Source organism: Hypanus sabinus, chromosome 22 (genome assembly GCF_030144855.1).
Source record: "Hypanus sabinus isolate sHypSab1 chromosome 22, sHypSab1.hap1, whole genome shotgun sequence".
NCBI classification, from domain to species: Eukaryota; Metazoa; Chordata; class Chondrichthyes; order Myliobatiformes; family Dasyatidae; genus Hypanus; species Hypanus sabinus.
This window is the reverse complement of record NC_082727.1, coordinates 51,699,996-51,724,802: the sequence shown is the minus strand read 5'-3', so window position 1 is coordinate 51,724,802 and position 24,807 is coordinate 51,699,996. Positions and strand designations below refer to the sequence as shown.

At 40.0% G+C, this 24,807-nt stretch overlaps 1 protein-coding gene and 1 long non-coding RNA gene across 8 annotated transcripts in view; one reads left to right on the top strand and one right to left on the bottom strand.

Moving 5' to 3' along the window:
• ctbp2a (C-terminal binding protein 2a) overlaps window positions 1-24,807 on the bottom strand; it is a 304,686-nt gene that overhangs the window by 148,434 nt on the left and 131,445 nt on the right. For 4 of the 7 annotated variants that reach the window (XM_059947716.1, XM_059947717.1, XM_059947718.1 and 1 more), the window contains exons 2-3: window positions 19,213-19,382; window positions 8,041-8,118 (exon numbers count right to left, since the gene is read on the bottom strand). In XM_059947716.1, the coding sequence (XP_059803699.1) occupies window positions 8,041-8,118; window positions 19,213-19,261 (127 nt within the window). In that variant the 5' untranslated portion in view covers window positions 19,262-19,382. Of the gene's footprint in view, window positions 1-8,040; window positions 8,119-19,212; window positions 19,383-24,807 lie in introns of those variants that run through there. The other 3 variants (XM_059947720.1, XM_059947721.1, XM_059947715.1) reach the window with 3 other exon arrangements.
• LOC132379605 (uncharacterized) lies at window positions 2,912-23,444 on the top strand. Its single transcript, XR_009507483.1, has 3 exons — window positions 2,912-3,158; window positions 17,638-17,690; window positions 20,505-23,444. It is a non-coding gene; the product is annotated as an uncharacterized LOC132379605 (long non-coding RNA).

Sequence of the window (24,807 nt, the reverse complement as noted above, 5' to 3'; positions counted from 1 at the left end):
TGTGAGTCACCTACTGAATCCTCCACTCCCAGCGTGGCCTCCTGTATATCAGTGAGACCCAACGTGGATTGGGAGACCACTTTGCTGAGTACCTATGCTCCGTTCGCTAGAAAAAGCCGGATCTCCCAGTAGCCACCTATTCCAACTCCACTTCCCATTCCTATTCAGACATGTCAGTCCATGGCCTCCTCTACTACTGCAATGAGGCCACACTCAGGTTGGAGGAACTACATTTTATATTCCATTTGGGTAGCCTCCAACCTGCTAGCATGAACATTGATTTCTTGAACTTCCCCCCCTCCTTCCTGCTTCCCTCTCTCACCTTATCCCCTTGCCTGCCCATCATCTCCTTCTGGTGCTCCTCCCCCTTTCCTTTCCTCCACGATCTTCTACCCTCTCCATCTCTTTCACCAACTTCCCAGCTCTTTACTTCATCCCCCTCCCCCTTCCTGTTTTCACCCATCACTTGCCAGCTTGAGCTTCTTCCTCTCCTCCCCCCATCTTCTTACTCTTTCCTCCTCAGTCCTGATGAAGGGTCTCAGCTTAAAATGTCAACTGTTTACTCTTTTACAAAGATGCTGCTGAGCTCCTCCAGCACTTTGTGTGTGTGTTGCTACTCTGAGGAATCCCATTACCTCATCTTAATTTAAGCCCTTACCACAATGGATAGGTTAATAAATAAAATATTTTCAAATGATAGTTTTGTTCAACCCATTCATTTCTCTAATCAGCCAGTAGAATTACACCTTTCAGTTTGAGTCACACCTAACCAACGAGCAGACACTTGCTGAGCTACACCAGTGTTAGCCCTAAATACTTCTCTTGCTTTCAATGACGGTGCTTCCCTGATGATCACTTCACACCCTCGCTTATTTTTCTATCCCTCGTGGATTATAACCTAATATAATTATTTTCCATTCGTAGTTCTACTCTTCTGTATTCAGGTTGAAATTCACCTAATCATTAGAGCATCCCAACAACTGCACCACCTCCCTGCACTTAACACTTAAAAGTGGACGATTTTCCAGAGCTGCATTCAGGAGCATCAGTTCTGAGAATTAATGCAACAAATAGAGAGCAACTAAGATAGAGTGCACATTTATAGAATTGCTTATCAGCATACATTCTATCAACAATTATTTCTAGATGATTCAATATACATCAAAAATAACTTTCATTTTCAACACAGATTTCACCTTGGTCAGGAGTTTACTGAGTGAAATGTTTCAAAGTTCACAGTAAATGTATTAGCAAAATACATATATGTCATCGTATACAACCCTGAAGTCATTTTCTTGCAGACGAACTCAACAAGTCTACAGAATAATAACCATAACAGAATCAATGCAAGGCTGCACCAACTTGGGCGTTCAACCAGAGTGCAAAAGACAACAATCTGTGCAAATACAAAAAGAATAAGAATTAAGTCAAGTTTGTTGTCATTTAACTATATGCATGTATATAATGTATATATCCATTTAATCTATATAGAAACGAGACGTTTTTCTGAACTAGGGTGTAAAGCACAGTAGTACACATACCACATATTACACGCAATGACTTATGAAGGTAAGGATAAAGTCTACAGATAAATCACATAAATAATAAGTTGAAGTGTATTAATATTAAATATTCTAAGGGACAGAACAGATTAACCAGTGACATTTTGAGTATGATGTGGCAGGGAGTGCAGAAGCCTTATATCCTGGGGGAAGACAGTGTTTCCCATCCTGATTATTCATGTTTTTATACATCAGCAAGCATCTCCTGCCTGATGGTAGAAAGTCAAAGAGGATGTTGGGTGGATGGGTGGGATCTTTGATAATACTAAAGGCCTTGCTTACGCAACATTCCTGATAAATTTCCCTGACGCATAAATAGATAAATAAGCAATAAACACTGAGAACATGAGATGAAAAGTCCTTGAAAAAGTGTCCATTGGTTGTGAGAACATTGCATTGATGGGGGAAATGAAGTTGAGTAAAGTTATCCCTTTTGGTTCAAAAGCCTACATGGTAAATGTTTGGCTGCTTCTGATGTGCTACATTGCTGTTCTTGGGGCGAAATTCTCAAATCTGCTACAACTTTGTAACTTCTTTAACACTGAAGCAATTTAGCAAAGATACTGCAGTTGTAATCTAAATGCAGGCCCTCTCAATGAACCTCTTAAACTGGCTGGACAATAAAGATCTACCATACAATTATTTTAGTATGAGAATGGAATAAGAGTACTCAGTGGATTTATGGGTTCAATTCCATCTAGCATGTTCAAGTGTCTTATGTTAATACTTTGTTCTGCATTACGCTGTCTTATCAGCGACTTCAGAATGAATTGGATGTGATCTATAAATAATGTCTGTTGAACTTGAATCAGTACAAACTCCTTCGCTTTCATGTCTGAACACTCACTGTTGTCTAAATCGAACTTTAAACAGAACAGATAAATAAACTTCTGTTAGAGCATTTTTTTGGAGTTAGAACACATAACAAATAACTTCAGCAACTGACTCCAGCTACCAGTCTTCAGATGCAATTATGAATTGTGTATTAAATCTAAAACGCAGCTCTGAACAATGGGTTCCTAAGAACCGTGAACCACAGATAACTGGACGACTTGATGATACTGATTAAAATTCATTTAGATAACTGTGGTGTGGGTGCAGACCGTGAGGTGTAAAGTCTGTGTGTGATTCAAAGAAAACATTGTGGATGCATTGTAAATATGGAATTGTACTTTGATCTTTAGCACATAAAATGCGGTGTAGCTTTAGGTCAGGCAGACATTTTTCTTCCGAAAGGGTCTCCCTCTGACGCCTGCTGTATCTCATTTTGTCGAATAAAGGGACTGCTTTATATCTACCAGTACTTTTCGCCAGTGACTTTGTTCATGCGACCAACAACATCTATGTATAAAGACATTCAAAGCTCAGGAGCATATTGCGAAAAATGCTTTAGTATTTCCAAATATTTTTAAAATTCATTTTTCAGGATGTTGAAACACTAATATTACCTCCCGTAATTGCTCTTGAGCAATATGGTGCTGGTTGAAAAGCTTCATGATTTAGCAATAATTAATAGTAATATATTTCCATACCCTGGGTATCAACATCTTTGACGATCTACCCTGGACCCAACATATCAAGGCAGCTACAAAGAAGGTATGTCAATGGCTATGTATATTTCATTAGGAGTTTGAGAAAATTCAGTGTCTCTAAAAACACTCAAATTTATACAAATGTACCATGGAGAGCATTCTAACAGACTGCATCACTGTCTGGTGTGGGGGGGGAGGGGGTGCTACTGCACAGGATTGAAGTAAGCTGCAGAGAGTTGTAAATTTAATCAGTTCCGTCACGGGTACCAGCCTCCGTAGTATCCAGGACATCTTCAAGGATTGACACCTCAAAAAGGTGGCGTCCATTATTAAAGACTCCTATCACTCAGGTCATACCTTGTTCTCATTGCTACCATCAATGAGGAGGTACAGGAGCCTGAAGTCACACACTCAAAGATTCAAGAACAGTTTCTTCCCTTCTGCCATCTGATTTCTGAATGTACATTGAACCGATGTACACTACTTCAGTAATTTCCTCTCTGTTTTTGCACTACTTATTTATTTTATGTATATTTAATATAATTTACAATTATTTTTCTATTATTATGTGTTGCATTGTACTACTGCTCAACAAATTTCACAAAATATGTCAGTGATATTAACCTGATTCTGATATCCAGGTTTGAAAGGGAACCTGTAGATGGTGGCTTACCCAAGCACTTGCTGCCCTTACCTTTCACAGTGGTAGTTTGTGGGCTTTAGAGGTGCTGTCGCGATAGTCTAGCTGAATAACTGTATATATTATAGCCATGGCAGTGAAGAGAGTGAATGTTCAGGATAGTAGAAGAGGTACCATTTAAGTAGTCTACTTCATTCTGAAATGTGACAATCTTCTTCATTGTTCTTAAAGCTGCAGTCATCCAGGTGAGTGGAGAATATTCCCTCAAGCTCCTGATTTGCACCAAGGTGATAGTGAAAAGGTCCTGGGGACGTAAGAAGTCAGTTGCTACAGAATACCAAGCCTCTAACCTGCTCTTGATATCACTGTATTTATCAGTCTGATTCTGACTGATGATTTTACCACTGAATATCAAGGGTTTTTGATCAGATTTTTTTTTGGAAATAGTGACTGCACTGCATTTGTTTGGTGTAAATGTTACTTCACTTATCAGACCTTGCTTGAATATTTTCCAAGTTCTGCTATTTGCTGTCTTAAATGATCTTCCTTTCTAAGGAGTTGCAAATGGAACAGAGTGGCATATAATCATCAGTATACATCACTGCATGATCCAGCAATGGAAGGACCTTCACTGTTGAGGTGTTGAGCCCAGGATAATGCAACGAAGAATCGCTCGAACATTGACCATATAGTAACACTGGAATGATTGATATCTAACAATCACAGGCATCTTCTTTTGTTCAGGACTTGGCACCAACTATCGGTTCTACCAAGGCTCCTTGATGTCAAATGTCAAGAAAACATATACACTTCACCTTCGGTATTCATCTCTTTGATGTATATTTGTGATGAGGTCTCGCAAAACTGTGCATAGATAAGCAGATTATTGATGAGTAAGTACCACTTGACAGCACTGTCACCACGGTTTTTGGGCATTCAAAGTGACAAAGCAGTAATTAGTTGGTTTGAATTTGTCTTGCTTTCTGTAGACCAAGGGGTTCCCAATCTTGTTTATGCTATGAATCCTTAATCAGATTAACCAAGGAGTCAGTGGACCTCAGATTGGGAACCCTTGCTGTCGACTGAACTTACTTATTATCTGAGTAGTTTTTAAAAATGGTCAGGTTGAATGCATTATTCAATAATGTTTCTGAAATATATATATTTCCTGATCTTGTTTCAGATAGTTAAAGTTTAATATTTCAGGCTTCGCAAAATCCAGAACAGACTCTTAATTGCAAATTAAAGCTCAGTTTCACCAGGCTTATTCACTGCAAATCAGAACTTCTGATACTAGTTCTCCTTGGTTATCCCACGGCACTGCAACAAAGTGTTAGTTCATTTTTTAGCTTTTAAATTATAAAATATTTATGTTGCCTGTACATTCAACAAAAGCAATGAACATAGTTTGCAATATGGCAGAAGGTGTGCAAGGGATGAAGCTGACAGTCGCTACATTAATCTCAGGAAATAGCAGAATCTGATTTAGAAAGTTAACACTCAATAATATTGGAAGCATGGAGCAAATCATTTAACGGCCATGAAAATAACCTGCATGGCACCAAATAAACTGGGTTTGATAAGATGAATATCATATTTGCTCAGTGCTCTTATCTGGGCATTTTAATGCCAGCCACTAACCGTACGATGTGAAATCTTCTTCTTCGGTGGCAATGTACTCCTAGCAACACACTTGTCCAAATGACATCAACCGCAGTTCAAGGCCCAAAACACATCAACAGCAAAATCTTCAAATTTTGTAAAATTTGGTCAGATTGAAGATAGCAGCCTTTACGATTGATGAAAAGGGTGAACTAATTGTTCTTTAAAGATCCAGTCATTTCTAAGCCTGCATCATTGAGAGCAGCAAACTACTTCATACAGACACTGCCTAACCTGCAAGCTGCTCACATTGAAAGTGGACTCTTCCTTTCATCATTAAATTTTTAGCTGTAACCACAACTGACCTACAAAGCCTACTGGCCTAGACTAACACTCTTCTTCATGGATGACCGTGGCATGAGGACCGAGTCATTCACCCTCAGCTTGCAGCTGCACGGCATTCAAGCCTACTGATATATACCACATCTCACTTCTGCACAGGGGAGGTCACCACACATTTGATTCCACCAGATCAGAGCAGCTGCATCTCCATCAGCCTACAGAAGCAGGTGAGAGAAGGGGTGGGGAGGGGGGAGAGGGACAAGGGCTGCTGCAGTCCTTAGAAAAACTACTCCTGCTGTAGCCTTGGATGTCCTCAGTCATGGTAGGCCACAGTTTCATGACAGAGAACATTCCGCACCACTTTCCTCAGTAGAGGATTGTCGGCTCCTGTAACAAATCCTCATTCAACTCTTTATTTTATCACTACAACACTGACAATTCTACTCCTCATGGCCCAGCCTGATAATGTGATCCTCCAGTCTCTAGTTCTCCATCATAACCTTATGAGCATGCTCCCCACCTCAGGAATTACTGGTGCACCTATCAAGGAAACAGTATTAACATAAGAAGATAAGAAATGGGATCAGGAGTAGGCCATCTGGCCCATCAAGACTGCTCTGCCATTCAATAGGATCATGGCTGATCTGACTATGGGCTCAACTCCACCTACCTGCCTTTCCCCCCATAACCCTTAATTTCCCTATTATGCAAAAATCTATCCAACCTTGTCTTAAATATGTTTACTGAGGTAGCCTCCAATGCTTCATTGGGCAGAGAATTCCTCAGATTCATAACTCTGGGAAAAGCAGTTCCTCCTCATCTTTGTCCTAAACCTATTCCCCTGAATTTTGAGGTCTAGAGGAGCTGGAGAAGTGCTGATGTCATTGTGTGCCTGTACCTTTGAGGAGATCTCATCTGTGTCTAAATGCTGGCACCAGCAAGAAATTTGGTCATTTCTGCAACAGAAAGGAATTGCTCAAGGGAGCCCGATTATTAGGCTTTTTAAGTAGCACCGTTTCATGACCTTTTCAAAGCAGCTAAACTAGTTAACAATGCTTTAATACCTGAGAAATGATGTAGCTGAATTTCTAAACCAAACCTATAATGAAAATGGTTAGGTTAACAGGTCAGATGCTGACTCACTCGTGCATTTTGTGCTCACAGATGTTTCTTTTGGTTGTTATTAGTACATTTATCCAAACAAAAATTGACTCTCTGCCGTAACAATGAGGAAACAGAAATATACAACAAACCATTCAGGATGTCTAAAATGCTAACATTACATATCATATTGTGATACACACCAGACAAATATTAGTTACTACTCAAAGGTTTCAGTAATAAATTTCCTCTATATCATGGCTAACCTGGGACTTCTTCTCTGCACATCATCATTAATAAATGTGATGCCTGGACGATAGTCCACAAAGGAGGAATGGTCAGTTATCACGGTTCAAAGTCCTTAAGCGTTAACTTTGTTGCAATTCTCCTTCCAGGCAAGTTACAGCAATGTCTTCATACTCCCAACATGAGATTGGGCATTAAGGGGGTGAAATATTTTTGAAACACATTTGACAAATGAATTATAGCACGAATGGCATGATCCATTTTACAATTACACTTGTACCATTAATGCAAGACCACAACAGTCTTCAAATATAAATAAATACAAATATGACAATAAATGACATTTAAAATATATAAAGTATACATCTTGATACACATCTGTATGACATTTAACAATTTATGTGCATTAGGTTCATAATATATTACAACCTTTCTCCCCCACAAATACTGGCCTCTCAGCATATACTGTCCAAGGATGCACGAACAATAAATCAAATTTTTAAATATTAGAACACTTTTCATCATAAATGCTACATGTCTTGTTATATGCAGATCCAGTAAAACAGCATACATATGGTCTGCAAGCTACCAACAGTTCTACACCCGTAAAAACTACCGCAAAACATAATTTCAACCAGATATGCATTGCCTCATTAGCTGAATCAACTCATTAGTTAGCATCTCTCCCATAGTTTGAAGCATCTTTATTCGAACAATGAAAACTCACAAATATTGACAGCTTCATAATCACCATTAACATTTGCTCTCGAGGAAAGCAATTTTTTTTGGTGCCACTTTGCAGACATTCTATGGTCCAGATTTATTTACTATGGATTGAAGAAAGCATCTTTTGTGCAAGTTTTGGATAAGGTTTTCAAAGTACAAATTTTCTATTAATTTGTTTTGAATCTTGACATGGTGCCAATAATGCACGAAACACAATGATACAATAGGCTGCTTGCATCTCACACATACGTTTTATTAACCTTCCTGTATCTGAAACGTGAGTACGTACCTCTCCTTGTTGCTGTTTTCCCTGTCAGACAGCTGAGTTCCTCTGCAAGCCGCTGCTGGTTTCCCCACCAAGCCCCCGCTTTAAAAAATAACAAGAACATAAGGATCCTATTGTTTGATAATACACGTCTTTCATTGTAATTAGCAGTAAGGGGAGAGGGAAGTAGATTTTTAAACTATTTATTTGATTTGCACTCATGTTATTAGACCCCCCACACACAAACACACACACACACACACACACACGTGTACAGTATGTGCACACAGACACACACACATGTACAGTATGTGCGCGCGCACACACACACACACACACACACACCATGCATGAGATTTGCTTGCTTTATTCTCATATGCAAAGTTTATGAAGCACCGACACTGAACTAATTCAGTCAGTAATTCAGACGCTCTGATTAGGTTGGGAAGTTATCTCATATCAGGACTGCCAAAGCACTTAAATGGGAATTGTAATTCTTATAAAAACGCATATATTTTCAAACAGATTTTAAAAAGAGTACATTATGTGCTTACAAGTTATTTCTCCTGCACAGTAACTTAAAGTTGCCATGAACAGCAGGCTAACAAAACCGTAACACACATCAGCAAAAGAGTTCATTTCTAGTGGAACAGCATTCAACAGCATCACTAAGTTGCAATTGTATATAATTTCTGGTTAGAAGAACATTTTCTTGCATGATTCTGGCCTTCCTCTTACCAAATGTAGAAACACTAGAAAAATTACAAAAGCATTTCTGGTGGGAGGGTAGAACTTTCAGTAAAGAATAAATGGATGAGGGTTCCTTTGTTTAAAGGCAATGGAGATTGCTGGATTGACTGAATGGAAAAGGGGGACAGTGGTGGTGACCTGATAGAGGAAAGATACAGAGGAGGATTTTAGACTGTGGTGAGAATACAAAGCTGAATTATTATATGGACATAGCTAGTCCCAATAAATCCAATCAAGTAATCAAGAAAATCTTTTTTAAATGGAGTGGTTAGACTGTGGAATCCATACATTGATTGAGATGAACAGCATAGGAACATTCAATGAACAAAGAATAATACAGGCCCTTTGGCCCACAACACTGTGCTGTTCTTTCTCTGTCTGCAGCTGTGATACTATCCCTGATTAGCAGTGCCACTCCCCTCCTCTTTTACATTCCTCCCCATCCCCTTTAAACGTCTAAACCCTGAAGTGTCTAGCAGCCATTCCTGCCTTTGTGACAGCCAAATCATGCTCTAAGTTCATCATCATTGTTCCTACTACTTTTTGCATTAAAGTAAATGAATTTCAACCCATTTATGCTCAGTCCATTACCTATCCACACAGTCTCTTCAAACAATGCTTCCACGTTTACACTAAGTGCTCGATCGTCTGACCTATCACTCTGGCTCCCATCACCCTGCCAATCACGTTAAACCCTCCCCAAAAGCTCCAACAAACCTACCTGCAAGGATATTGGTCCCTCTTGAGTTCAGGCATACAAGATACTTTTTGTACAGGTCATATCTTCCCAGAAGTGATCCCAATGATCCACTAATCTGAGCCCTGCCCCAGAACCAATTCTTCATCCACATAGTCATGAGCCAATTCATCCTATTCATATCCTCTCTGTTGAGAGGCACAGGCAACAACCTCATGATTACTACCCTTGCGGTCCTGCATTTCCTTCCTGGATCATGCTTCAAGACTTCATCCCACTTCCTAGCTACGTCACTGAAGAGCTACATCTTTAGACTTCCTCTTGGCATTTTCCAAATAATTTCTTGTGAGGATTTTCAAAATCCCATTGAGAAGAAATTTGGGTTATTTTATTTCAATGGAACCAAGTAAATAGATGTTATTGTTGCAATGGTTTGATCCGGGCGGTGTGGGGTGGGCAAGGGCTGCAATTTCTCGCTCCTGTTGATCTCATGTTGTAACCAGATCGGGCTCTGATCTCATGATGGTGAGAACCCTCTCTTACACCCAGACTTCACCAAGGCTGGTGTATCACTGCTCTCACAGAAGTAGAAAGCAGCTACCCCATCAGATCCATGCATGCATCAGCAAATATCAAAGGATAATTACACGAGAAAAGGTTTAAAATACTTCAGTGCTTATTGCAGATTGAATAGCATCAGGGACTGAAAACTGCATCCACATGACTGTCTTCCCAGGTGGGCAAAAAGAATTCTGAGATTGCAGAATGTAGTTCCTGAGCGATTAACTAATTGATAACACTGGGAGGAATACAATTAAGTTAAAAATGCAATTCCTTTAAAACCCTAGTAATGGCAACACCTCAATTCACATGACATCACACTCATCACTGCAAGAGCTTTCCTAACCCTGGCTAATTACCCTTGCTCAAAGACCAAAAATGCTAATAAAAAAAAGTTTTTGAAGAACAAAATCAGAGAAAAAAACTAAACAAAATAATGACTACTGATTTTCAAACAGCTAGCAACTCAAAAGATTGAGTAATTAGTGGGAACCTGACAGAGATCAATGATTGGACCTCCATTGAGAAACACTTCTCCGTGTCAATGCGTCCCAGGTCAGTTCACTTGCTGCCCTGGCAGGGGCAACTTAATTGGAGCTAATGACTGTTCTCACTCCAGATCCATATCCTGCCAGCAGATGTGCTTTCCTCAAGCAATTTGTGTCCCGATTTTCAAAAAGAATGAAAGCACAGAGGGGAAACATAGCTTTAAGTACTCCTCATATATAGTTATGTGTAACAAGACAAAAAGTATCAAAAAGTAATATGTAATCAGCAGCATTCACACACATCTTATTTTAGCTCAAGAATTTCGCTGATTAGATTGAATCAATGGCCTGACACAGCAAGATCGCAACCACAGCAGTAATTTAGGAATATCTGGCCAGGATTTTGAACCAGCACCGTAAGGACAAAGCAACAATTCTTGGCAGTTCACCTAAAAGAGTAACACCTCAGGAAATGTCACACTTCCTTGATAATTTCCCAGAATATAAAGTTCTGGCTGTGGATTTAGATATATAATCTCTGACCCAGAAGCGGGATCAAGCAAATTGTACCAAAATTTTAATTTAAGTGCTAACTTTACCTCAGTACAACCAGCGAGAAGCAAGTTAGTTACACATCCACATGGAATGTTTTTGCAGGAAAGCAGCATCCATCCTCAAGGACCCCCACCCCCCAGGCCAGGCTCCCTTCTTGTGGCTGCCATCAGGAAAGAGGTACAACAGCCTCAGGACTAAAACCACCAGGTTCAGGAACAGTTATTACCCTTCAACTATCAGGCTCCTGAACCAGTGAAGGTAAATTCACTCAGCTTCACTTGTCTCATCACTGAAATGTTCCCGCAACCTATGGACTCACTTACAAGGACTCTTCATCTCAAGTTCTCGATATTTATTGTTTATTTATTTTTTATTATTACTTTCTTTGTGTATTTGCATTTTGTTGTTTTTTGCTGGTTGTACACCCTGTTGGTGCGGTCTTCTATTGAGTCTATTACGGTCATTGCATTTAGTAAGTATGTCTGCAAGAAAATTCATCTGTATATGATGACATATATGCAACTTGATAATAAATAAATTTACTTTACTAATGTCATTGGGTGGCTATGTTAATCTGGACAGAAAGACAGCAATTTGACTGACATCTACAGGCTAAAGGTGGTATTTTCTTACTTAGCACAGTACAGGAAGAGGCCATTCTGTCCATTAGATCCATGCCAGCTTCCAGCAGAATATTCTATCATTCCATTTGCCTTGGCCTTTTCACCTGTGGCACTGTAATATATTCTCCCTCACATGCCCGTCAACTCTCCCTTGGTTGTTTTATTAATTGGGTATGCCAAGGGGGTAACTTGCAGTAGCTAATTAACCTACCAGCATATCATTGGGATGTGGGAGGGAATCAGAACACCAGTAAAAGCCATGTGGTCACAGGGAAAAAAATACCATAGCACACAGTCAGCACCCCAAATCAGGACCAAAGTGCTTTGAGCACAGCGCTGTTGAGATTTCCCTGTATACTTCACATATAGACAGGAGGAACCAAAGCGCGACTTCACCTCTGCCAAGGTTGGAGCCCCCTCCCCCCCCCATGAAAGGTCATGAACCTGAAAGTTTACAGAAGCTGCTTCACTTGTTTTCTGCATCCTTATTTTATTTATTGATTGATTGATTGACTGAGATACAGTGCAGATTCGGTCCCTCTGGCCATTCGAGCCACGCCACCCAGCACCCCCTGTTTTAATCCTAGCCTAATCACAGGACAAATTACAATGACCAATTAACCTAACAACCGGTACGTCTTTGGACTGTGGGAGGAAACTGGAGCACTAGGAGGAAACCTAAAAACACACTAACTCCTTATCACCACCACTTGGTTTCCAGCTCCCGGTGCGGTTCAGATCTTCATTGTAATTTACTCTGAACTTCTACATGTTAAGTTTGAAGAGCAGTACCTACTGTTTCAATCTCTACTTGGCTTCAACACTGCTGCAGGTTTAACGAGATAGCGGGTGGCTTTATTCCTGGTGTAAAGTAAGGAGATCAAGCAAAAGTTGCCCTTTGGTCTACGTTTAGTCAGAGGAAGCATCTGAAGGGTAAAATAATTGGAAATAATGCAGAATTGTGGTGGAGAAGAGGGAGTATTTGGCTATGTGAGTTCAATAAATGCTCCAAAACACCTTCATTGCTCGTGACTAACTTGCAGAGCAAGAAACTAATGCTCAATCTCATTCAATTTTGTTGTCAGCTGTGTAAACAGACAGATGAAGGCGCTCAACATTCTGAAGTGCAGTTCACTGAACTGGTCCCCTTTAAGAGAAAACGGCAAATTAAGGATCACAGCTGGAAATAATCTGCAATCATAATCAAATCTGCAACTGTGGAATTCTTTACAACCATTTGTTCTCTTGTTCCAGTTATTTTCAAATCAGTAGCTATCAGGTCTGATGAAAAACATCAGACAAGAAAAGCAAATTTGTAGAAGGTAGTTCTGCCTATTTGTACTTTTAACTTGTCTTCAAAGCCACTTTTGTAGAACAAGAATGCATGATTACCCTCAAATGCTGAAACTGAGTTTAATAAATCATGGGTAAAGGGATTGCTTAAGCTGCTTTGAGTATATTTGCTACAAAGCAAAGTACAAGTGGAAGACAAGACGTGGGAACGTTGTCTAATTTTCAGATTTTGTCACCCACCAGCTCTGTTTTCACCACAGCAATCACTGTGAAAGACCTTTGCCAAACTGAAAATGAGATGTTTCTGTTAGTACGATCAAAAGAACACTCCCAACAAATTGATTTGGAATTGTAATCTCCCCCATACACATGTAATTTTCACCCCCCCCCCCCCCATGCACACTCCCCATTCCCATTCCATTCTTTTCTTTAAAGCACTGGTTCACAGTGGGTACAGGTTGGTGGGTTAGAACTCCCTGCTGTTTCTCAACCATTGCTGGCTCTATCTCACTGAATATCTGAATGCCAACCGGTTACTTGGCCAGAATAAGGATGATCATTTCCCAATTTATTGCCTTTACAGCACATTTGCCAGCAGGGGCCACTGCATAACAATGCGAGCAGGCAACCAGGCTGAACTTAACCTGCACTTCCCCTTGAGCAGTTGCCTGCAACCAATTGTTCCATCCTCACTGCTAACCCTCAGAATAGGAACTGAAGCTGGGAGCACATGGGAATGGACTAACCCACTGTGATTCTAGTCAAAGAGTTAACAGAACTGGATTCAAAATGACCAACATTTTTCAACCCACCAAAACAAGCCATTGCATTGGTAAGCAAAAGGACTTTGGGCACTTTACTGTTAGGAGTCTTGAGTTATTTACAACGCAATCAATACCACTAAATGAACTGTGGGAGACCAGTCCACAACCACTAACTGAACCAAAATAAAACGAATCTAACTAAGATATAGTAAAGATAAAATGACACGCATTAGGAAATAGATAGCCCAATGAAGGGGGCATTTCAATGTGTCCATGGGTGATCACAACTTGTCCAGAAGGAGACGTCATTTGTGTCTGTGTGTGTGTCTTTGGGCTGTCGTTTGCTCCAATTTTATTCATCTCACAGGAAGTCACAGTAAAGTTGATGCAGAATTCAAACCATGTTCAGATCAGCCTGTGATTGCTTTGCTCTTTTCTGTCACTATTATTAAAATATATAAACCATAACATAATTTCAGGTAAGAAAATTACCTCAGGGAGATAACCCAAGGGAAGACAGCCATGCAAATAAATTTGTCCAGATAGCATGACATTTTCTTTTTTCTTTCATTCCTATGGCTTTAACTAACACACGGATGTAACAGATGACCTACTCTAGGTGGTAGCTTTACAAAATAGAGCGAGAGCCTTGAGAAAGTATTCAGCCCCCAACCCTTTGTTCACATAAATGAGTATTACAATCAGGGATTTTGAACAATTTAACTGAGAATTTTTATTTGCGAACCGCATGCTCCTTTTTTTTTCCACAATGGAGCCCAAAAAACAGGGAAAATTGTAAAGCATGTAAAACTTAGCAGCATTCAAATTCCCATCCATCCTGACCAGATTTCCAGTTTACTGAGCATCAGTCAGGATACACCATCCTTACTATAGAGTATGGTGGATGTAGCATCATGCTATTGGGATGATTTTCAGCAGCAGACACTGGAAATCCGGTCAGGATTGATGGGACGATGAATGCTGCTAAGTACAGAGAGATCCTGGATAAAAACCTGCTAGCCTCTGCCAGAAAGCTTAAACTGGGCAGGAAGTTCGTCTTTCATCGGGACAATGACCCCAAGCACACTGCCAGGGCTTCAAATTCAGAAAATTAATGTTCATAGGTGACCTGTCAGAGTCTTGAGCTTAACCTGATCAAAACTCTCTGGCAAGTCTTCAACAGATTGCTGTCCACCATCACTTGCCAACTAACCTGGTACAGAATGAGGAATCTTGCAACAGGGAATGGACAAATCTTGCCCCATCATGATGTACAAAGCTAATAGAGACTTATTCAAAAAGATTACTTGCTGTAATAACTGTAAGAAGTGATTCAACTAAGTACTGATCAAAGGGGGATGAATACTTTTGAACTGCTGACATTTCAGTTTTTGAGTTTTTAGTTTTTCATGTGATAAAATCTTCCCTGTTTTTTTTTGGGGGGGGTCTCTACTATGAGAAAAATGAGCATGTGATTCTCAGTCACACTGATCAAAAATCCTTGGTTGTAATGCTCAATTATGTGATCAAAAGGTTGGGGCCAACTATTTTTTCAAGGCACATTTTTTTTACAGGTGAGCGTTCAGAAGATTCCAGGTGCCGTTGTATGCTGCCTACAAATATTCTTCACTAAATCAGATGCATTTTTATTCAATAAAACATGAATAGATACTTTAAAATGAACATAGGCCAGTTCATGTTCAGTGCAAGTTCAGATTCCAAGCCTTATATAAAAAAGCAGATGACACTCAGAAAAGGAGAATGAGGTAGGGGAGATGATGCCCATTCCCATACTTAAACTGGACAATATATTGGAATTACATTATATGGATTACATTATTGGAATAATGGGAGGAAATTATTTTCTTGGCTTCAACATGGACAAGAAATACATAAGATTAGCACCCACTATTCACTTCAACCCACTTATCAACCCATTGAAAATATTAATTTATTTATTTATTGAGATACAGAGCAGAATAGTCTGTTCGGGCTCTTCAAACCACACTGCCCAGCAATCCCCCAGTTTAACCCGAGCCTAATCACGGGACAATTTAGTGACCAATTAATCTACCAACCAGCATGTTCTTAGACAGTGAGAGGAAACCGGAGCACCCAGAAGAAACCCACATGGTCATGAGGAAACGTACAAACTCCTTTTATCACCTGTCTATTCCTCTGCAGAACCGTTCCCACCAATGCACCTTCCCAATAACTAGCATAAAGCTTAGAATATAAAAAATACATTTCATTAAAAAAAGATATTGTAGTCAAGAGTTAATCAAGTATATCCATTCAAAGCTTGGGTTCCCTACCTGGAGTCCATGGACCTCTCAGCTAATGGTAGGGGTTCATGGCATAAAAAAAGGTGGAAACCCCTGATTGAAAGGAAAATCAGTTATTACCCAAATCCATTGTCTGTGCACTTTACCTGAGGCTACGAAATTCAGCAATCGTCTTCTTGCAGGGCAGTGTTAGATTGTGTTGGTTGTTAACACAAATGATGCATTTCGCTGTGTGTTTTGATGCATATGTGATAAATAAATTAATCTGAATCCTACACAGGTTGATGTGGCCGTTATGTTGACCGAGCATTTATCCTATAGCCTTGACAGAACATCATGATCAGTCAGTGTATTATACACTGCTGTGCAGAGAGGCACACTAGACAATGCAGGGAGCAGGGGAATAAGTAATCGGTTCCTGTCTTGGTCACTCTACTCAAGGGAGAAATGTTAACCAAGGCAGAAGTAGTCCCTCCTCTTCTTCAACTTATTCCTTTACATCCTGCCTGACAAAATAAGGTTGCTAAATATACAAGCTCAGTTTGCCTATTCCCCCTGATACAGCAAACTCTCCATCCCAGGAATCAATTTGGCTGACTTTCCTTGTACACCGTCCTTGACAGGGAGACCACATCTGAACACCATATGCAAGGTACAGTCTTACCACGGCTCTAAATAACTGCAGCAAAATGACTTCAGCCATTTACACAAATCCTTTTGTAATAATGGATTTAGTTTCTAACTTCTTGCAGTATCTGTACACTAACTTTCCATGATTCGTGTGTAAGGACACCTACTTTCTCTGAATGCTTCAATCACTTGAAAACAAAAATCCTACTTTTTAAAAAAGTTTTTCCCCCAAAGTCAGTGTCCTCATATTTCCAAGTTATATTCCAACCACCAAGTCCTTGTTCATTCTCTTAACCTGCTATATCCCACTAAGGCTCCGCTGTGCCATTTGCTTTTGTACCATATTCAAACTTCCTATTTTACAGGTATTTCCCCTGCCTAAATCACCAACATAGATCATGAAAAGGTACCCCCAGTTCCTGCAGCACTCCACAAACCCCTTTTCCTAACCCGGCCATGACCCATTTATCCCAGCAGTCTGCTTTCAGGACATTAACCAACCCTCATTCCATGCCAGTATCTTAGCCCTATTGAATTTTATTTACTAATTTCTTCTGCAAAACCTTAGTGAAGGCCTCCTAAAAGATCAAATTCCTACATCCTCTGACTGTCCCTCATTTATTCTGCTCCTTACAACTTCAAAAAATAACTAATTGACAGGTCAAATATGATTTCCATTATCAAAGATACTCATCACCTGGGCCATGCGTTTTCTCACTGCTGCCATCAGGTAGAAGGTACAGGAGCCTCAGGACTTGCACCACTCGGTTCAAAAGCAGTCACCAGCCCTCAGCCATCAGGCTCTTGAACAAAAGGGGATAACTACACTCATCCATTGAGATGTTCCCACAACCAATAATCTCACTTTAAGGACCCTTTATCTTGTTATTTATTTATATTTGCATTTTCACAGTTTGTTGTCTTCTATGCCCTGCTTGACCTTTCATTGATCCTGTTCTGGTTACTTTTCCATAGGTTTGCTGAGTATGCTGCAGGAAGAAGATTCTCTGGGTTGTATGTGGTGACATGTATGTATTCTGATAAAAAAATTTACTTTGAACTTTGATTTCACTCTGTCATTGTTTCATTAGTAATGGATTCTCACAGTTTCCCTACTATTGCTGTTAAATTATCTTCGGTTCCTGTTTTCCTCTACTTCTTTCTTTAAATAGGATTAAATTTAATCCTTTTCAAACTCTATAACCATGTTCCCACCATCACCAGAACCACTTTAATGGGATGCAGGTCATCAAGCCTCCAGTCACATTAATTTGTCCCACATTTTATTCCTAATGTTTTTCAGCAGCTATTCACTCCAGACCGCTATGGTTTTCTATAAGTTTTTTAGGTCTTCTTCCACGAAGACAGACACAAAATATTTGTATAACTGCTCTACCGTTTCCCGTCTCAGTCTGTAAGGGATCAACACTAACTTTTGTTAATCTTTCTCTTACATTTCTGCAGAAGATCTCCCAGTCTGTTTTCATATCTCTCAGTAAATTATTTTTGTAGTCTATTGTCCCTTTCTTATCAATTCATTGATCTTCCTTTGCTGAATTCTGGAATTTTGCTAATCCTCGTTACTGCACTTGACTGCAATATTACGAACTTTTTCCTTTAACCAAATGTGATTTTCAACTTCTCTTATATGCCATGACTAGACCACTTTTCTGTTGGGTGGCTGAGTCTTAAAAGGCCATCTATTTGCTGAAATCTATGTACTTTTAAATGTAAGCCATTGTTGCTTACTGTCTAAACATTTAATATAGTTTCCCCAATCCACCGTGGTCAACTCAAACCCCATGCCTTTATAGACTGATATAGCTAAACTTAAGATCTAATATCATTCATTATGTGCTCTGTCATATGACATGAGCGATTATGGTCTTGACCATGATGGTTCTTGGTAAAGTTTTCTACAGAAGAGGTTTGTCATTGCCTTGCCCTAGGCAGTGTCTTTACAAGACAGGTGACCGCAGCCTAATATCAAGCTGAAGTAAATTATATTCAGCCCCTGTATAAAATTCTATCATATTATTATCATACTTCTCTACAGCTTCCAGTTTACTAACTTACCACGTTCTTATTGAAATACATTCACTTATTTAGCGATACCACGCAAACAGGCCCTTCCGGCCTCACCGTCCACTAGCCTAATCACAGGACCATTCACAATGACCAATTAATCCACTAACCGGTATGCCTCTGGACTGTGGGGGGAAACCGGAGCACTGAGAAGAAACCCACTCGGTTCACGAGGAGAACGTACCGACACCTTACAGATAGCATTGGAATTGATCTCTGAATTCTGGAATGTTCTGAGCTGTATTAGCATTCTGCTAAGCGCTGCACTACTGTAGTGCCTCATACGCATGACTCTACAGCATACACCATCTACTTAGCCAACCTGACAAGTCCAGGTTGTAATTTATCCTTCAAACTGCACATTACTAAACTGACAGCCTAACCCAGCAGACATAATAACCCTGGTGTTCCTCAATTACTACTACTACTTTTGCTAAAGACCATATAACCATGCAACCTGCTTACCTTCACAAATTCGATCTAATCGCTGTCGCTTCACTTTGTGCTTGTCCATCAGAGATGTCAGCCGTGCCACTTAAAGAAATCCTTTCGCTATCACAAGCAAACAGCCTTTCAAGTTGTTCACTATTCAGAAGAATCCACTGGAGTGCAAGTGCATAACTCTATCCCAAAACCTGAAAATATTAACAGACAGGAGTAGTTAGCGAGACTGCAGCCACACGGATATTCAAAATAAAGCCTATACTGAGTTGGTAAAACCTCTGTACTGATGTGCTTCATCAAGGCTTTTGTTGGGGTAGCTCAACACCCAATAAATAAAATTTGTCAATTATGCTGACAAATAAAGAGCAATGGGAAATTTGAACCACATTTATTTTAGTTATTCATCTTTTGGGATACTGAAAATCACAGGCAAGAGCAAGTGTTTATTGCCCATCCTGACCACCCTTGAGAAAGTGACGGTGAATCCTGCTTACCTTCCAGTGAAGGTGTTCCTACAATGCTTTTGGAGACAAGAGTCCCATGCTTTAGTCCTGGTGACAAAGAGGAAATGGAGGAACAGTATATTTCTATGTCAGGATAGTGGAAGTCTTAGATGGGGAACTTGCAGGTACTATAATGTCCATCTGCCTTTGTTTTCTATAACTAATTACCTTACTAAATTTGAAGCTTCTTGCTTTCCGTTTGGCATGGAGAAGATGTTTCTCAATCATAAGTACTCAGGCTTGCAATAGGAATTTTAACTCTTTAAAGATTTAACTAATCTTTAAATCCTGCAAAAAAAAGCTACGTGTCTCACATAAGGAAATTAAAAAATATACAATAGTTTTACACTGAAAAAATATTTAATCTTCTACATGTTTTCTGACCCTTGTTGCAACCTTGTTATTAAGTTCTATTAAGTTCTTCGGCTATTAATTCATGAAATGGTTTAAGTAATGCCTTAAATCCAGTCTGCCATTTATACTTTGTCAGTCTGATGTCAGGGTTTGAAACCCATATTAACTTTGAAGCCAAGTTGAGGGCACATGTGTAACTAAAACTCATATTTGGTGTATTTAGTAATCCCCCAGTAATAAGCTGACACATTATAGAACCAGAATTAAGTGGTGTGACATACCACAATGCATCAGGCACCCTGCTATTGTTATTACAATTGTAGAATATGACATCAGAACAATCACAGTAGAGCAAGAGTCCCTCACAGTTCGATATTCAAGCAATATAAAGTTCAAGGTACATTTATTATCAAAGTATTTATACATTATACAACCTTGCGATTTGTCTCCTTACAGGAAGCCACAAAACACGGAACCCAAAAGAGCCCATTTAAACAAAGAAGACTGGCAAACAATATAACCAGGGACTCGAAGCCTTTGCTTTGATGAATCACTTAATTCAGCCAAGGAGACGTGAGCTATTGCTGCTTTGCTCTTGTGAGTAAGGTTACATTAGGACCTAGATTAGTGCTGAAATCTGAGTGTCAATTTCAAAACAAGTTTTACATCCTTTGTCTACAGTCTTTGAAGTGCTGACAAGTGTATCAACGTTAGATTCTCCTAACATCAGGCACTGTGAAGCAGCAGCAACAACCTAGCAACAAACCTTCCCAATCCACAACTTTCAGTCCACATTATTTTTTATTGTGCACTTCAAGCAATACCTCCCAGAAACAAACACCCTGATTTAACCCAATCACAAGACAATTTACAATGACCAATTACCCTACCAACTGGTACGTCTTTGGACTGTGGGAGGAAAGCAGAACACACAGAAGAAACTCATGCAGCCAAGTGGAGAACGTACAAACTCCTTGCACAGTGGCCTTTGTAAACACTGCCAGTTAAAGAAATGGTTTGCAATGAGACGTACTTCCAGTCCATAACATAAAGCTGTAGTCAGCAATAGCTACCCTTCTCTTAGCCCAATGGAGCTATTGGAGAGAGAAAGCACCACAAAACTGCCTTCGATCTTCATCATTTAACAGGACTAAACAAAACAAATGCTGTTGTTACAGTGTGGGAATAATTTTCTGCTGTCAGGAGACAACACTTTCTGACTATATTTGGTGCTTTGTGTTGTGCTTTTCACATGGTTTTCACAGATTAGATTCACCAACATTAAAACTACTACAGCATCACCATGTTGCTTCACTATTAGATCAATGTCTTGTTTTTGCAAGTTCCTCCATTTATAATCTTGAGAAAATCTGCTGCAAATTGCAAACACTTACAACTTTCTATATCTAGGGAAATTAGACTTAAATTAATGGATGAGGCAAAATATTAAAATAATCTAACTAATATATTTAACCACTCAGGACATGCTCTTTTTTCGCTGCTGCCATCAGGAAGAAGGTACAGGAGCCTCAGGACTCCCACCACCAGGTTCAGGAACAGTTACTATCCCTCAACCATCAGGCTCTTGAACCAAAGGGGAATAACTTCACTCAACTTCACTTGCCCCATCACGGAAAACTTCCCACGACCTATGGACTCACTTTCAACATAGAAATTTACAGCACATCACAGGCCCTTTGGCAACGATGTAACCTACTCTAGAAACTGCCTAGAATTTCTCTATTGCATAGCTCTCTAAGCTCCATATACCTATCTAAGAGTCTCTTAAAAAGACCCTATTGTATCTGCCTCTATCACAATCGCTGGAGATGCATTCTATGCCCCCAGCACTCTCTGTGTGAAAAGGACTCTTCATCTAATGTTCTCAATATTTCTTACTTATTTATTTATTATTTCTATTTTTTTTTGTATTTCCACAGTTTTGTTTTGAACACCAGAGCTGGTGCCATCTTTCATTGATATTATTATTCTAATATGGATTTACTGAGTATGCCCACAAGAAAATGAACCTCAGGGTTATATACAGTGTAATATTTGTACTTTGCTAATGAAATTTACTTTGAACTTTGAAGCATGTAGACCAATTGAAGGTAGAAAGTATTAAACAGGATGCCATTTAACCCATTGCATTCCTGATTGCCTTTCAGAACTACTTCCCACTGTGTAAGATTTCACTCTCCTTTTTTGACTTCAATGCTTCAAATGTTGAGCTACTTTTGTTTTAGAAGCATCAATGGAGTCTCGAACAACATTATTTCTGAATGTACTTTTTATTGTCCCAACACTCTGTATGAAAGAATTTGGTGTTATGATATTCAATTTTTTATGCAGTGAAGATAGTTTCTCAATATACACCTCAACACACCAGTATCTAACTTCGAATGTCATTAATGGACCTTTTAATAATTGTACATTTAATTAAAACAATGATGATCACCTGCAGACTCAGAGTATGCAAGGACTTTGTCAGGATTTTTAAAAGATCCATTTACCTCAGTTTGTGGACAAGTTTTATTAATAAGATTGAGAGTCATAGAGCACAAAACAGGTCCACACTGACCATCAAACACCCACTTATACAAATTCCATTTTATTCAACATTTCTTCTGATATACCCTGACAAACCGCTTTTTGCTTAAGCCCATTTGTTGTTAGAAGTGAATGGAGTATTGTATGATGTAGACATTCCTTAAAATATAAATGAGTTATGAATTTGAATTTTAACACCACTGACTCGTTAGGGTGCATGTCTCTGAACAAAAAAGTTCATAGTCTCTAGCTGAATTGTCAGTGTAGTAACAGACCCAAAGGAAACACCCCTCACCTCTTAGTGCCTAAAACTTACAGGACAGTTAATGCACAACTGTACAATACTGAATTATTTCATCATTCAGGAAAATGTAAAAGTTGCTGTAATCTTGCACTAGAATACATACTTAAACAAAATTAACGGCATTCTTTTATTTGTTGCACAAGCCAGCCCACCTGCTAATGCAGATGTATATCAGAAAAATAGGGAGCAATTCTTTATATCTTAAAATATACTTTATCAATTAGAACAATTGAGGCAAGCTGCATGTTTACTTAAAAGTCAGAATCTGTTGCTGAGAAGAACTTTGCCTGGGCAATATAAAAGATTTCACTGCCTAAATGTAGAATTTTAATAACAGATTTTAATGAAGTTTGCAATGATATAAAAACAGCCATGTGCAATGATACAAAAGCCAACCAGGGAATGCAAACATCTCAATTCAATTTGGACTTTTAGTTGTCACTGCTTTAACCAATTTAAATATAACCAGTATTAAGTTTGGTATAGATTAGATAAAGCCTAACTCAGAATTTAGAGAAATATCATGTCTTGAGGTATATGCTAAATAAAAGATTTAAACAATCAACATGACTTACAGTGATCTATAACACGTACACAACGCTGGAAGAACTCAGTAGGCCAGGCAGCACCCGTGAGAAAAGAGTAGCCAACGTTTCATTCAGGTCGAGACCCTTCATCAGCAATGGGGGTGGGGGGAGAGGGCCGAAGCCCAGTAATAGAGATGGGGAGGGGGTAGGGCCTAGAGGCACCAGGTGGAAAACCAATCACAGGAAAGATAAAGGGGGGAGGAGGAGGGGATAAGCATGAAAGAACTGTAGAGATAAAGAAGCACAAATTTGAAAGGGGAGAGAGGCAGACAGGGACCTGGGATAGGGGAAGTGGGAGGGGGAGGGAATTACCAGAAATTGGAGAATTCAATGTTCATACCACCAGGCTGGAGGCTACTCAGACAGTATATGAGGTGTTGCTCCTCCAACCTGAGTTTGGCCTCATCATGGCAGTGGAGGAGGCCATGTATGGACATATCTAGATGGGAATGAGAGGCAGAGTTGAAGTGGGTGGCAACCAGGAGGTCCCGTCTATTGTGACAGACAGAGCGTAGGTGCTCGACGAAGCGGTCCCCCAATCTGTGCAGGGTCTCGTTGATGTAGACGAGGCCGCACTGGGAGCAGTGGATGCAATAGACAACTCCAGCAGACTAGCAGGTGAAGTGTTGCCTCACCTGGAAGGACTGTCTGAAGCCCGGAATGGTGGTAAGGGGGGAGGTGTGGGACAGGTGTAGCACTTGCGCTTGCAGGGATAAGTGCCAGGTGGGAGTTCTGTGGGGAGGGACGTGTGGACCAGGTAGTCGCGGAGGGAACGATCCCTGCGAAAAGTTGAGAGGGGTAGGGAGGGAAAGATGTGCTTGGTGGTGGAGTCCTGTTGAAGGTGGCGGAAGTTGCGGAGGATAATGTGTTGGATCCGGAGGCTGATGGGGTGATAGGTGAGGACAAGGGGAACCTTGTCCCTGTTGTGGTGACGGCAGGATGGGTTAAGGGCTGAAGTGTGAGAAGTGGAGGAGATGCGGGTGAGGGCATCTTTGACGATGCTAGAAGGGAAACCACAATCCTGAAAGAAAGAGGAAATTTGAGATGTCCTGGAATGGAAAGCCTCATCCTGGGAGCAGATGCGGAGGAGACGGAGGAACTAGGAATAGGGAATGGCATTTTTGCATTGGGCAGGGTGGGAAGAGGTATAGTCAAGATAGTTATGGGAGTCAGTGGGTTTATAGAAGATGTCAGTGGATAGTCTGTCTCCAGAGATGGAGACCGAGAGATCAAGAAAGGGGAGAGAAGTGTCCGAGATGGACCAAGTGAATTTAAGGGCTGGGTGAAAGTTAGAAGCAAAGTTGATGAAATTGACGAG